General features: G+C 40.0%; 1 protein-coding gene across 1 annotated transcript in view; it reads left to right on the forward strand.

The window, feature by feature from the left end:
- Window positions 1-15,101, forward strand: part of DAPK1 (death associated protein kinase 1) — an 89,185-nt gene that overhangs the window by 34,831 nt on the left and 39,253 nt on the right. Inside the window, exon 2 of the mRNA XM_084304719.1 lies at window positions 2,630-2,851. Within this exon, the coding sequence (XP_084160845.1) occupies window positions 2,630-2,851 (222 nt within the window). The remainder of the gene's footprint in view (window positions 1-2,629; window positions 2,852-15,101) is intronic.

Genomic DNA, 15,101 nt, shown 5'->3' on the forward strand with positions numbered 1-15,101 from the left:
CTACCAAACAGGATAGCCTTTTAGCCAGAAAGCCAGTTGGCCAAATGAGCAAAGTCTTTTTACTTCCTTCTTACTCACGAGCTGGGCAAGCTGTTCTGAGTGGTCGTGGTGCCTGTGTCTGCTGCCTGACATTGCTCAGCTTTGAACTTTCTGAAAAATAGATCATGTTTTCAGTAAAACTGAATGCCTCTGTATCTCTGGAGGCGTACTTGTTGAACAGGAGAGAGGCAGAGAATTACAGCATTTTCTCTCTGTAAGCAATGGCTCAGAGTGCTGCACAAGCACTTCTCCGCAGCAGTGCAGATACCTGAACGCATTCTCCACTCCGGCTGGCTGTCCTGTCCTGCAAAACTGTGCCTACCTGCCCAGAGTCACTGTTGTTGCTGCAGAGTTGAATTGAACCAAGCAGAGAGGGTCAAGATTTCCTTAGAGCATTTTTGCTAGCCCTCTGCTGTTGGTTTAGGACAGCACAGATCTTCCAGAGGTCCCGTACCTTGTCTCCTAGTCCTGTTTGAACGCCTGCGATGTCCAAGATTTCAGATGGCTCTAGCTGCTTAAGCTTGGCCAAGTGAAGTAGGTCTTCCAGGCTACACCTAATAAGAAAGAGGGTACAACTGGCACAGTCCTAAGCACAGCTCAGTCCACTACAACAGTTTGTAAGAATAATACATGTTGGCAAACCTGGCCCTTGACAGCTTCGCTCTGTGAGCAGTGCAGTGCTACCTTTAGAACAGAGCTACGCAGGGGAAGGACAATGCAAGAGAACTTAATAAATAAGTAAATCATTGCCTTCAATATTTTTTACTCATGCAACGTAGTCAGCTTACAAATTAATTGATTTAATGAAATAATGAAGAGCAACACTTGAGGGTTGATCATAATGTGGAAGTAAAACCAAACCTCAGAACTTAGATCGACCGCTTCTCTCTGCATTTACTTCTCACTGCCCGTGGCTACGTTCAAAGGCCAAGCTGATCTTAGCTACTGCAGAGCCTTTTTCCAGAAGGTGGAGGAGGTTTATGGCTCTAGCCTGCCTTCTGCAGGTGAGAGTCATTCAGCCTTGCCCAACTGCGTGTCCCAGCGCAGGACAGTTTGTCGCTCGGGTTTCTGTGTGGGGTCAGCTTAGCAATGGTAGTAGTGGTGGCCCAACAGCATGAGTATTCTCCATCTGGTCCCAGCCATCCAAATTCAAAAATCAGGAGCTTGATTCTCCCTTAGATTGTCTCACAGAACCACAGAATGGTTTGTGTCGGAAGGGACCGTAAAGATCATCTAGCTCCAACCCCTCTGCCATGAGGGTTGGCTCATTATCTTTGTTTATTGCATAATACTGCTTTTATCAGTTACCTTCCGTTTTCTGTCTGACATGCCTTCCTTAACTGTTTAATTACTTCATCACTTCATTTGGCATATACTGTTTCTCAGTCATGAAGCAGTGTTACGGATTGAGTTCATTCACGACCTGTGTAACTTTGAGTGATTCCCACTTGTCATTTCGTCATTATGTGATGTCCTTTCTGCAGGTGATGCATTGTCCTGCAGATCTCTGTCAGCTGTAATCAATTAACCACTAACAAGAGTTAGCTCCTCTCCCAGGTACTGAGTGGAATGACATATGCCTGCATGTTACATCCCTGTAAGCTTACTGAGCTTGTCTTTGATTTAACCACTGCTGTAAACGTGCTTTAAGGGCTACTGCTTCTTTGGTTGACAAGATAGGCTACATTTAGCCTATTTTCTCATCGTTATTATTCAGAGATTTTGCAAGTACTTTGTACAGCTAAACAAACTAGGAACAGAATTACTAGAGAACCCTGAGCAAGAGATTAAGAAAACTTAAGAGAAAAACTCCACACTATTAGAAATCCTACTCTAACACAGCACTAGATTCCTGGAGATAACTGGTCCGAATCAGTATGTACGCTTAGCAGCAGGAAATTTATATGTCAACAATAACACTCTGGAGTCAGCTGCTTCCTGGAGCACTTTCTGGTTTGTAATGCAATCAGTGATTTTTATTCTTCAGTACCTTGGTACTGTTTTCACCTTCAAACGCTTCCTGCTTGAGATGATGATACAATGAATGTAATTCTTGATACTACAGTAAATAAAATATAAAGTAATATCTTGAAAACACAGTATCCTTTTAAAAACTAAATAAAATAAAGGTAATACCTTGACTGTAAAGTAGATATTGATAATTGATAGATTAATAGATTAGAAGAAACTTCTAATTGGTAGATTAGAAGAAACTAAAGACTGTCTGTCTTGGAGAACAAAAAAATTTATCTTCAATGGGGCAGGAGAAATCCAGAAGCAATTACCTTCCCCCGTAATCCCTGATGCACATATTTGACAAAAATCTAATGTCTACACAGGTTTCATCTTTTAGTTAGATATGCTGAAATGTATGAGTGTATGTGTGCAGAATTTCAGCTTAGCTTTTTTTTTAACCACATCTAGCTTTTTTCCAGGTGTTAGATTAGATTGCACAAAAAGCAGTTATGTATTTCAGTGGAGCTGGTAATTTAGAGGTACAGCTGTCTCTCCCCATAGTAGTAAGCACAAGCTACTCCTAATTCTGAATCTCCTTGAACCACATACTATTCTTTCTTTCCCTCTCTTTTAGTGGGCAGTTTGCTGTAGTGAAAAAATGCCGTGAGAAAAACACCGGTCAGCAGTTTGCAGCAAAATTCATCAAGAAACGGAGGACAAAATCCAGCCGGCGTGGAGTGAGCCGGGAAGATATTGAGCGAGAAGTCAGCATACTAAAAGAAATTCGGCATCCTAATGTGATCACGCTGCATGATGTTTATGAGAACAAAACAGATGTGATTCTTATTCTGGAACTGTAAGTAGCTCTAGAGACCTGGGAAAGAATAACGTTGTTGTTGTATTAAGGAAATTGATCCTTTCTGTAAGAATTGCCATTATTTAATGGGTACCCCTTACCACCCCAAAGATCGCTGATAGGAGCATGAGAATTTTTATTATTTGGAGCTGGGAGGGGCCAGAGTTGTAGCTTCTTGATTTATAGATGCTATTTTTCATTCTAAATGGCACTACAAAGGTTGAATAGTAATACAGTATACTCAGAATTTTTTCTGCTTGTTATTTTAATTGTCATTGATCTTCTGAATCCAGAAGAATAGCCTAGAGCTGAACAGACTTGAAAATAAGAGCAGAGGGGAATACAGATTCTGGATAGAGGTTACTTTAGCAAATTTAGTAGTGTTTTGTGGTGGTGTAAAGCAGCATCACTGAATGCTTTTTTCTCTTTTTTGCCCACATAACAGAGAACAGTATTTTCCCAGTTCTCTCCTGTTGCAATGTAAACTGAACTCTCATATCCGTATTTTAGTTCCCTTCTTTTCTCCAAAGTTATTGCTAATGTATTGAGATAAATATGTCAGCAGAGAACAGTTCTGCATTGCTTCAAGTCTGGCTTCAAGTTCCTCAAAGATTGCTAGTTTAGTCGTTAAGTGTTACTCACCTTTTTCAGCTTGACAGTGTCCAGTAGTAGCACATGCAAGTTTTTACCTTGTTTTGATGCCTGACACAGTCCATATTATGGCCACATTTGTTTGGTATCAGCTAAACGTGTTTCAGAGTATGTATTTCATGCAAGCAAATGCATCTGATTTGGTACAAGGATCTTGCGCAGCACTTCTCTTTTCCTTGGCTGTTCATGTGATTTTCTTGTAGGTTATGCCTTCCTGTTTACTAACTTTCATAAATGATATTTCCACTTACTTTATAAAGATACTTTAGGGTAAGTATTAAGTAACATGTAGATTTACAGTATAGATATAAGAAAGAAACTGGTTATTACCTTAAGGAGTTTCGTCTTTGCTACAATGTATACACGCATAATATATTAAAACACATTTTACACGTCTTTGGTCCCCCATATGATTGCTTACTGTAATGCTTTAGAAGTCTGGGTGTGAGTTGTTTTTTTTTTTTTGTTTTTGTTTTTTAGTTTCAGAAATACACATCTGCATTAGTTTGATTTTGTGTGGATAAGTATTTCTTAAGAAGATGAATAGTATAAAGTAAAACCTCCTCGTAATTCCTGTCAGATCTACTACTCTTGATTTTTGCTCAAAACACTTTGAGTGTGTCACTGAATATACAACAAAATTAGTTTGATTCTTCTTTTGCTCCCCATTTATACTTGCTCTCATATTCTTCCTATTCATAACCTGTTATTACAGTGCTGCTACTGCACTGCTTTCTTTCTGCTCTGTAATCTAATCTGTTCACATGAAATCAGGAGAGTGACTGGACTTAAAAGCTCTGAAGAAAATTCAGTAGCTGCAGACAGTGGTAGGATGAATGGAAATGTTCCTCTCTCCCTCTTCTTTTCATGGAATTGGAGCTCCATTGGCAGCAAGGTGGCTGTGTGTGTGTCTGTGTACACCCATTGACTTTTATTGAGTGGAAGCAGATTTTGCATCCAACGTGTGTTAATACTTCATAAAATTGATAGTGTGAAGCACAGCAAACTATTTTTAGAGCAGTTTAGCTAATCATTTTGCCAAGTTAATAATCCTGATATAGTGTCAAAGATGTTTTTTTCCACTTTTCAGAACTGCCACATGAACCTTTAAGTTGAAGTGCTACTTTGGTATCACAAAGGTAACATTTAATTAAAGGGTCAGAGAGGAAAAGATGACATGTTAGCAATCTCTTTATAAACTGAATATACTAATTGCTGTAAAGACCATTTTTAATTATTCTCAAAATCACTATGCTATTATATAAAGCTATTTAAAAGGCAAAAGGATTGTCATTTTAATCATATGTTCAGATACTTAAGTATGTAATCATTTTTTTCTAATGTTCTAATATTCACATTTTGCCCAGGGACCTATTCCCCTGACATTCTTAGTTCTTACAGAACATTTTTAAACAAAGCAAAAATGAAACCGAAATCTCATTAAATAACCCATTTTGCTTCCCTCAGAATCCCTCCCAAGTGAAAATTTTCCCTACTGATTAGAATGTAGTTTGAGTAAGTATCTTCTTCTATAACTAAGTTCATTTGAAAAAAGCATATTTTTTTTTTCTTGTGTATGACTCTAAGAAGAGAAAGCATACCACAAATAAACAGGACTTCACATGACTTACTTTTTTAGATAAGGAATGAAACTGAAATTGTGTTCCATCTACAAAAGCTCATAACAAAATGAAAGTCTAGAAGAAGCACCGATTTGTTATTAATAAGCAAGTGTAATAACACAAGCAGTGATGAGGAAAAAAATCTCTGGTTTCTCTGCAACGTAGAACCTGCAGTCCACAAAAGGCATGCTGCCGCAGCTGTCCTTTTACTGGCTGTCAATTGATGTTAACACACAAGTCTCAGGATGGTGTGTCTGCTGCCTGTTTGCTATTGATTTTTGTCTCCCAGTCCAGCAAAAGGTTTGCAGGATTGTGCATAGCCTTTTAAGCATTTTCCAGCATTATTCATCAGCTGTTTCTAAGGAGTAACTGGCTGTAGAAGTTCTCTCTTCATTCCCTCACTACAAATATTACATCAGCCAACAAAGTATTTATTAGCAATTTGTGTGCAGAAATATGTGGACCATCATTAATTCTTGCAGTGGGAACGTCCTTGCAACACTGAGTGCAAAACAAAATATCAGAAGCTCAATCCATGTTGGTGTTTGGAGCTTTTTCTCTTAAGTACCTTGTGTCAGGAAACTGACCTGTAAAAATTTATGGAATGTTTAATTTCTGAAACTTTAAATCAACTCCTTCCTTAAAGGAGTCAGCAATCACACACAAATATGAAAGGTGCTTGAAGACCATTACTATATTTCTGTCTCTTGGTAAATTTAGAGAAAGCAGGTATGTTTTCACATTTCTAGACAGATACACTGGCAAGTGTGTTCTTGATTTGGAAGTAACCTTCAAAATTCATGCTCTCTGGACTCAAATTCATGCTCCCTGGGCTCTTCTGTCATCTTGCAAGGAATACTGTACATGTTATACATGAACAGGAAAATACTCTCTCTTCCTCATCTAACTTAAAATTGTAATAGCTATCTGCTTTTTCTTCTACTGAAAAAAAAAAAAATGTCCAACTTTAGTCATACTTATTTCTATCCAGCTACATCACTCAACCAACTAGTCTCTTTTGTATGTTTGTATTTTAGAAGTACTATGCTATTTTCCAGTGGCTCCACTGAAGCCATCTTCTTAGCAAACTTCACAGACTGTAGAAAACACAGACCTCTGTTGCACAGTAACAATTATTTTCTTTCCTCAATCGTATTTTGCACCTACGTGGTTCCCTTTTCACTGGCCTGCTGGTAGCCTTGAATGCATAATCTCCGTCTTTTATTTTGTTTTTACTTCCACTTTACTATGATTTCATTTAGACAACAGACCTACAAAATACACTCACTATGTGGTACTTCATAGAGGTTTCTGGCTGCAGCTGCAAGGAATAAGTACCTTTATCCTAAATCCTGTATAGCAGTTGCTGAAAAATAATGCAGATGGCCTCACCCTTCAAAGCAGCTTGATAGCAATAGCTGATTGTTTTCACTGGAAAGCTGTGGGTAGAATTGTCTGTTAATGCTTTTATCTGCCAAAGAAGTGTCTTCATATCTGAATTAGAAATCTTAATTTAAGGCAGCATGAACTCTTGCAGCATATTTCGGAATGATGAATTTCTGTTTATAAAATTTGGAAAAAGAGAATAATGCTGTGAAACTCTTGTCTCAGAAAGAGGATAATTATATTAACTTGAAAGTGACTGAACATTAAGTATTCAGGCTCATGGTTTTGTAAAATTAGTTCCTCTATACTTACTTTAGAATTTAGTCCTCCACATCCCAGGTCTCAGAGAGAGCTGCCACCTTCTTGGCACCTCTGTAATATTAACCAAAGCATAAGAGAGCAAGGAGAGGGTGATAGATCCATATACAGAATTCTAATAATGTCTTGAATTGCTCATTGAAGAATAAATAAGAACAAGTAACAACAAGTTCTGTAAGCTCCTATCTTATTGGTAAGTTCACTATACTTAGAAGTCAACAGCTTGACTTCTTATGAGGCTTGATGGCAGCATGGAGCTTCTTCATGTTTTGACCAAAATAGCTCTGAAATTTTTGTTAATTTTCCCTGTAATTTGTCACAAAGTTGTTCTTGACTGGACTGGCCTTGTACTGGCTTTTCAGAGGAGGAGTCTTTGGTATTTACTGGGAATAGCAGCAGGTAAGCAAGCTCCGGAGCACTGGTTTCTAGATATTGTGCCACCTTTTGACTTCAAAATCCTGAATTACAGGCCCTCAAATAGATCCACAATGTTTGTTTAGAAACCCAGGAGTAAAGGCTTCATGGAGCTAAAAGGAAAGAAGCTGAAGCAAATACGACTCTTAACACATTGAACACATCTCATAAGGAGTGCAGTTGGCTCCTGGGCTCTGCATCCAATGGCCCGAGCACATGGTAGTCTTGCCCACTACATTAATGCTTTGTGTATGAAATTTGGGTGTCATGGGCAGGATGAAAATACTAACACACTCAGCAGGGCCAGGATGTTGGTAACCATGCATGGTAACCAGACTGGCACTTACGGAGTTCAGGTGATTAAAACCAAAGTTCCAACTCTGTTTGGGTGCAGAAAGACATGCAGGAGTTTTTGGGTTTCCCTGTTAGTAGAAGTTAACCATCTAACTATTCGTCTACGTTTTGGTGCTTGTGTTCTTCTGACTGGTCATTTTGAAGCCAAATCTTCTTGTTCAATATACAGGAAGAATTCAGGCACACCAGAGAGGATTTCACAACTGTTAGTCTCTCCAGTATGGGTTGGACAAATGAAAATGAGGAGGAGGAGTGATGCAGCAACATGCCTTCTTTTTTCTGTTAGCTAGGTATAGAAAAACTAAGTAAGATGTCAAGTGTGTAGGATTAAAAAAGAAAAAAGGCAGCCCTGCATTGCTCTTTCAAAATATTTGATACACTTTTAACTTCAGAGGAATGTCTTGGCAACTGCATGGTTCTTATAAGCTGTTAAACGAAGTGGATAAAACCTTAAGTAAAATGGGAGTGTGAGGAGAAATCTCAAATAATTTTCTTCAGACAGGATCTTCTGTGAAGCTATGTTATTCGTGATTGCGACGGCGGGCGTCCTGCCAATTAGGAGCGCATTTTAGTAAACAAATCATAACCTCTTATTCCCTATTACCTGACACCTGATCACCTCCCCGGTCCTCATGGCCTGAGTACTACAGGTTCACAAGCTACTCGATGCTCCGCTATATTATATACATATATTACAATTTTTTTCTTCAACCCTTTAATTTCTCCCTTTGCCCTTTGTTTTTCCCTTTCTTATGTTTTGAGAACCTGTGATCTTTGTTTTACTGTTCTCACACTGCTCATCCTGTTTTTCTCAAGCTTCTACCTTATTTTGGAAGAGTGAGGCCTTCTGCTGTCTACTTACCTACTTTGCATTTCTCCTTGTTATGATTACACAACTACCTTGGAATACAGAAAATTAGTTCTCTACTGCAAAAACACAACTTAGTTTCTCACAGGTGTAGAAATATTTCACTCTCATCTTGGGCTGAAATTTTTAAATAGGCAAAGATTCATACAAGAGACATCTGACCACAGAATCCATAGCAGAAAACATTTCTTCTGCAAATCGACAGAATTTTTGGATTAGAGAAGAGCTCTTATACCCTATAATGGAAAATAATTCAGATAACTTATTAAATTGATTCTGCGTTAAAAATTGGAATAAACTGGTTCTGAATTTTAACTTTCTTACTTTATGTTGTTCGGAAATATAAGCAAGGTTGATTAAACCTTGTAATCATGAAGTTAACTAGATTAGGTTGCTTGACAGAAGCAGTTTTGGCTTAGGATTTGGGGTTTTGCTTTTTTTTTTTTTTTTCAGCTTCATGAGAAATCCTTAGATAATCATTAATTGTCGTTTAGGCAATATTACACTGTGAGCAGTGTGATCAACACAGCATGTGACTGGGTCGTTTTGAGGTGGCCATGCTGACTATGAAGGTTAACTGTTACTGTGTAGGTTCCCGTAATGACTACCTCCAAGATCTTCTGCTTAGTTATATTTCATACTTGAGGAAACCCGATGAGTTGCAAAAGTGCTACTGAGAAATCCTTTTTCCACAGGTATTTTCTTTTCCAGAGGGAAATATGTGGGAGGCAAAGGCATCTGCCAGCCTTCTTTTGATAAGGCTAGGAATTGCACCTACCACTGCTGTATTTTATGGGAATGTGGTTGACCCAAGGTGTTGTTTCACTTGCACCAGCTCAGGAAAGCTAGCACCTCTACCTAGTAACATCAGGGAAGCAGAACATAACAGCTTTGCTCCTAATGGAAATGATAGTACAAAATATTTTTCTGTGCAGGGCTGTTCCTTTTTCTAAAAGTGGGCTCTGCTGTTAAGAAACAGTGTCAACTGGAGTCACAATGCAGCAGTGAAACTAGGTTTACTCTGCTCTTAGGGCTTTGTGTTACAGCATACCAAATAATAAAACCTGCCCCTTAGAATTGAGATGTGACCTCCATCAATCACCAATGTTTATCATATTGAGCCAAGGACATGAACAACCTTTTTTTTTTTTTTTTTTTTTTTTTTTTTTTAAACTGTAGAGTGTTTCCATTTTAAAAGTAAACAGAAAAGTTTTATACAGGAACACTGAGGAGTAAATGCTTCAAAGGAGACCATGATGTGCCTCTTTTAGGTTCCTCTTTTAATGAAGGGGTATGGCTTGTTGCTCATCCATTACCTGTTAGCAGCTTGCAGACCAGACCTGTGCCAATGCACAGATGAATTGCTCAGAAAGCTGTCTGTAACTCCTATCGGCTAACAGAGCAAGTGCACAGGGAAAGCTGTGCCCTTCCCGAGGAGACACATACATTTCCTCTGAAGTGCTCCGCCGGAGGAAACCCTTGCGCTTAGCGAGCCCCTTGCCTCTGCTCCATGGGGGAAGGAGGTCTCAGCCAGTCCGTGGCTGGCAGCAGCCATGTAGGTGCTGCTGTGTGGATCCCTGAGCAGGGACTTACAGGCAAGCTGGAAGCTGGGCTTTGCTATTCTCTGGCTGCAGGGAAACCTGTGCAGTCATCTAGTTTCAGCCAGCTTTAAACAGGGTGTTCATGCACCGGCGACCTCAAACCTAACCTGTTTCTGGTAATGTTAGAAGCAATGAATTGTAACAGAGGTGAAGTCAGCGTACTTCTTGGAAGAAGCTGAAATTTATAAGAATTGGTCTTAGGCGTTGAGATACAGAAAAGTCTCCCCCTTCTCCTTCAGCCCAAGAGTGCTGCTGTGTGTAGGATAAAGCTACGGGCAGGTATTTTGTGCAGGACAGCATTTTTGTTGTTAAAATTCTGGCTTGCAGTTTCACATCTGAAGTTGAGCACAGGATAATGAAATATACTGTCTTTATTTAGTATGGGGCTACATTATCCTGGCTGAAGTACTAGACTTTAAAAACTAATGGCATAAAATTCATGAAAACTGAAGTGTATTATATACTGTACAACCAGTGTCTTCTACTGGCTTGTTTTAAGCAGTTTCTTAGTCTATAATTTTTGGAAGACCACTCAAGATTATTCAGTGAGCCCAGGTATATAATCTAGCTATAAAATCTGTGAAAACAGACTCTGCTGATTAAAGGAACTGTGATGCAGTGAATAAATTGCAGAATGGAAATTTAGCTTGTAAGGGATGTTGAGTGTGGACCTGCACTAACACTCTATAACTTGTTCTAAAGCAATTACCTTATACCAATACAGTGTTTTCCTGTATTCCTGCGGTGATGTAGTTTAATATTAGACCTAACGAGAGTCAGCAGGAAGGTAGCAGAATAAGCAGTTTTCTGATAAGCATTGAAAGGAAGCTAAGAAACAATACCTGCCTTATTAAGCTCTCATAGGGATGTGAGTTTATTTAAGGGAACAAGCAAGCACAGAGTCTATGGAGGCTTCCTGGGAAGCTGGCCTTTTCTGAGTTTCTAGATTGTCTTGGGTAGCATTTCAGCCATCATTGTTGTATAACCCTGTTTCTCTTGTGCTTTGTGTCCCTACCAGTATAATTTAGCTTTACTTGTTCTGGAAAGCTGTCTGGGCACCGTGCTTACCTACCATCACAACTCTCAAAGGGAAGAACCTGAGGTACTGTGCTCACTCCCAGCAGCTGAAAAATGGCCAACAGAAAGTTATAATGGCCTAGTCTGTGCGTTGAAACCACATGGGACTGATGTCACTCCAGGCATTTTCAGATAAAGGTGTGTCATGTGCAGGGGTGCGCTGCAGTCCCTCAGATCAGAGCTACAGCTGGCTCAGGAGGAGTGCTTTGAGTGTGTTAGATCTAGTGCCTCCTGGTTTGGCTATTGAGGAAGCATTGCCATGTCAGTTAAGCACAAAAAAGCACACAAAGCTGTGGAAAAATCTACCAGTCCTGCTTGCTATTTAGCTCCCAAATTAAAATATTTTAACACATCTTCTTTAAATCTTAGTTTCTAGATTTGCAAGCACTAGGTATATTACCTGCAAAATACAGGTAGTGTTTTATTTCACATTATTCGCAGACCTTTGGCAAAGATGGGATGATCGTACTCCGCAGCACATGTATGTGATCTCATGCAGTTAGCTATTCGTAAATGCACCATCTTGGAGACACACAAAAACCAGTGTACATTAAACTTGTAATTTCATGTGGTCTAAACTTTCAGGATGTGAAAATCCCCAAAACAGAACAATTGCAGTTAAGAAGAAGCTGAGGATGGGAAGGCTTTTTCCGTTTTTCAGTAATACATAACAAACACAACTGTGTCTCAAAAATGACTGAACTCTGAGTGTTAAATTAAATCTTGTCTTTCAGAGATGAAAGAAATTTGTTATGAGTGCTAGTGTTTGTGTGGATGACTAGCAAGTTTCGCAGACACCAAGTATCTTTGAAATGCCAACAGAAATAAATGCAAGAGGTAACAGCCTTAGAACGGATACATACCTGTGTGGCACTTGAACAGCCTGCTTCAGACTCTCAAGTGGGAAGCACGATCTTGCAAGTAAACACTGCTGAAAATGCATGATTTGAGTATGTGTGCAGCAGCTGTGATAGCTGCTTAAGCAGCCACTTACACTGTTTCACAAGGAGGCTGATCTACATGAACAGTATAGCAAATAACAGCGTGCTTGTTGCACTCTTTTCAGCCTTGTTTTCTTCCACATCTGAGGGTTTGGCTCTGCCAGCTTACTGCGTGACAGTCACTCCTGCGCCCAGCCAGCGTGTGTTAAGGTGCTGTTTTGCTGTGGCTACTGACATAGTTGCTCACCAGCTTGAAAAGTAGCCCCTGAGAGTCTGCCTTCACTGCGTGACATGAGTGTATTCCAGCTAACATCCTTAGGGCAGGTGCAGCAGGCACCTACTTAAATGAGTTTTGTGTGATGTTTAGGTCCTTTGGCTCAATAACTGGAAATGAAGAGAAATGCCAGCCCTGTGTCAACATCCAGGCCTCTGTTTGTCATCAGGAAGCACAGTGGAAAGAGCCTTTGAGAAAAGAGAGAAGCAAAGAACGAGGGAATATGCCTGCATAGCCATTTGTAATATCTTTCTGACCAGCCTGTGTAAGATAATGAACTGTATTTAATCTGCAGGAATTCCATTTTCATGTTTCTTAAACAAAAAAGATTATTAAAATGACCTCTCTCCCTTCCAGTCTGTAATTCTTGCATTTAATGACATTTGGTTTTAATAATTACTTTCATGAAGAAAATATTACAACACCATAAACAATACCCAAAACAATACTCTTATTATCTTCTAGGCAGCTCAGTGAAGGCTCCAAGAACTCATTAAAATGCACTTTTTATGCAATTTGCATTACAATAATGCAGATTAAGTCTGTTGAAAAGTAGACACGATAAAGCAAGTCAAATGTATTTCCGGAAACCTGCCCAGACTGTTTAGCTATTGTTATATGTTAATCCCATTATTTTTCATAAGCAGATCTTTAAATTGTGAACAGATTGTTTTTTCCCTGCTGAAAGGCAGCATAAGGTAGGTTGTACTTTCTGATATTTTTTTTTTAATGCCAGTATCGTGCAAAATAGGGGGAGTAGTATGACCACCTTTGCAGTCTCTTAACACCTTCCTGTGTAATAGTGCTGTTTTGTAACCTGGAAAAACTAGTTGCCCATGTGGCCAGTCATCCCAGTAGGTGGCCTTAAGCTGAAAGGAGCTTTGTTTTTTCTAGAGAAGTTGTGGATCCTGTTTCCCATTCACTTAATTCTGTATCTGTTTTCCTGCCGACAATTATCATCACTCCTGCCAGACTGCTAAGTGAGCTGAGAAAAGGGTCATCTTCAGTTGATTTCTTTCTCTCTTGGATGCAAAAAGTATTGACGTGCTTATCATCACACAACCTTCCTCAGTTCTTACCTCTCTTCTTTCTTCCTGCACAGCTAAACGGGTTGCAGGAAATAGTCTTAAGAGCAGTAGTGGCTTTTCCTTGTTAGCGAAGGTGTGGTAATGTTTGAGCACAACTTAATGCTGTTATAAATGAAGTCTCAACTCAATCTGAATTCAGTAATATTTATAAAAGGAATATTTATAAAAGGTATAAAAGGCAAGTAAACAGCGCTGGGTGCGCGGGGAGTCTAAGCTCCACCAACATGCACTCACAAACATCAAACATTCTAAATATACAGAACATTGCTTTACATACTAAACGCAAGTATGCCTATACAATCAGAAAAGGCAACAAACAATCCTTTAAGTTCCACTTTCCATTCCTTTTGAACAATATGTCTCGCTTTAAGTTGCCAAGCAACTCAGTCTTCAGGCCTTATATATCCGGTTCTTCCCGGATCGAAGAAAAGCACATCCGTCTCCTTTTCAAGGCCAAGAGGCCTGGGTCAGAAGGCACGTCCCGGTCAGCAGGGGGCGGAACAGCAAAGGGCTGCGATGGCTGTAGCAGCAGAGGGGCCCATGGCGATGGCGTAGCAGTCGGATCAGTAAAGGAGCCCGCCGCTCCCTCACTGTCTGGCAAACCACACGTTTCTGACTGTGGCCCCACACGGCTCTTTAAGGCCTCAGAGACTGCTCGCCAGGTGCCGAGCAATCCCACTGCAACCTTGTCGTTTTTAGTTGCAGAGTCCCACACCTTGACCTCAGTTTGGTCCCATGTTTCAGGCTCATAAACTGTTTGATTGTTAATGAGGAGAATAAGCTGTAAGGTTACCAGGACAGTCTTTGTTTCCAAGGACGAATGATTCCCCATAATGCGCAGCTGCTTTACCAGCCGGGGCAGTTGTGTGCACAGGTCCGCTTCTCAGCTTGAGCTTCTCCCCAGCTCCGGTGCGCCCATTTCCAGCGACTTTCTGTACGAGCTTCTCTGAGCGGTTTGCTGAGTCTGGCCGAACCTATCCTCATGAGGCAATCAAAGTGCCTGTTCCCGTCCTGGTCTCCGTTCCTCTAGCCTGTTCCTCTTCACTCCTTTTTCCTGCTTCTTTATTGATGACGTAACTTCATCACATCTTGTTGCCTTTATTTTTAATTGAGGGCAGGCTCCCCTCTTATACCCCTCTCCCCACAGCAGTTCTTTTCAAAACAACTTTTCATTGGTCAAACAACTTTGCAAATAACAGCAACAGCAAACACCCAGCAACTTCCATGCCTTAATGGCTGGAGAGCAAGCAACCCGAGACCGCATGGAGTCTCCTGAATCACCCTGCTTTGTTCCCTCTGAACTCTTTCACGTTTCTGACGGCCTCATCGGCCTCATCGTAAAGAGTCGGATGGTATCGTCAACCACGGGGCTTGCCAACCCCCATGGCCACGCTCCCAAATCTCCCCCTTCTTTATTAGTATCAACCATTTTCTCGACACGAATTACCACTCCATATATAACAATGTGCTTAATGTGCTTTAAGACAAGACAGTATATTTTCAAAGAGTCAAACGGTTTGAGGACGTTTTGGTTTTGTTTTCTCTTTAAATGTAAAAAATAATTTAAGAAAAATGAGAGTAGGCTAGTTGCTAGTAACTATTTGAAAGTAAACTTTGAATTTATATCTTCCAATATGAAAACAAACAAAGCCTGTT

The sequence above is a fragment of the Netta rufina genome, assembly GCF_964035555.1.
Source record: "Netta rufina genome assembly, chromosome: Z".
In the NCBI taxonomy this organism is placed as follows: Eukaryota; Metazoa; Chordata; class Aves; order Anseriformes; family Anatidae; genus Netta; species Netta rufina.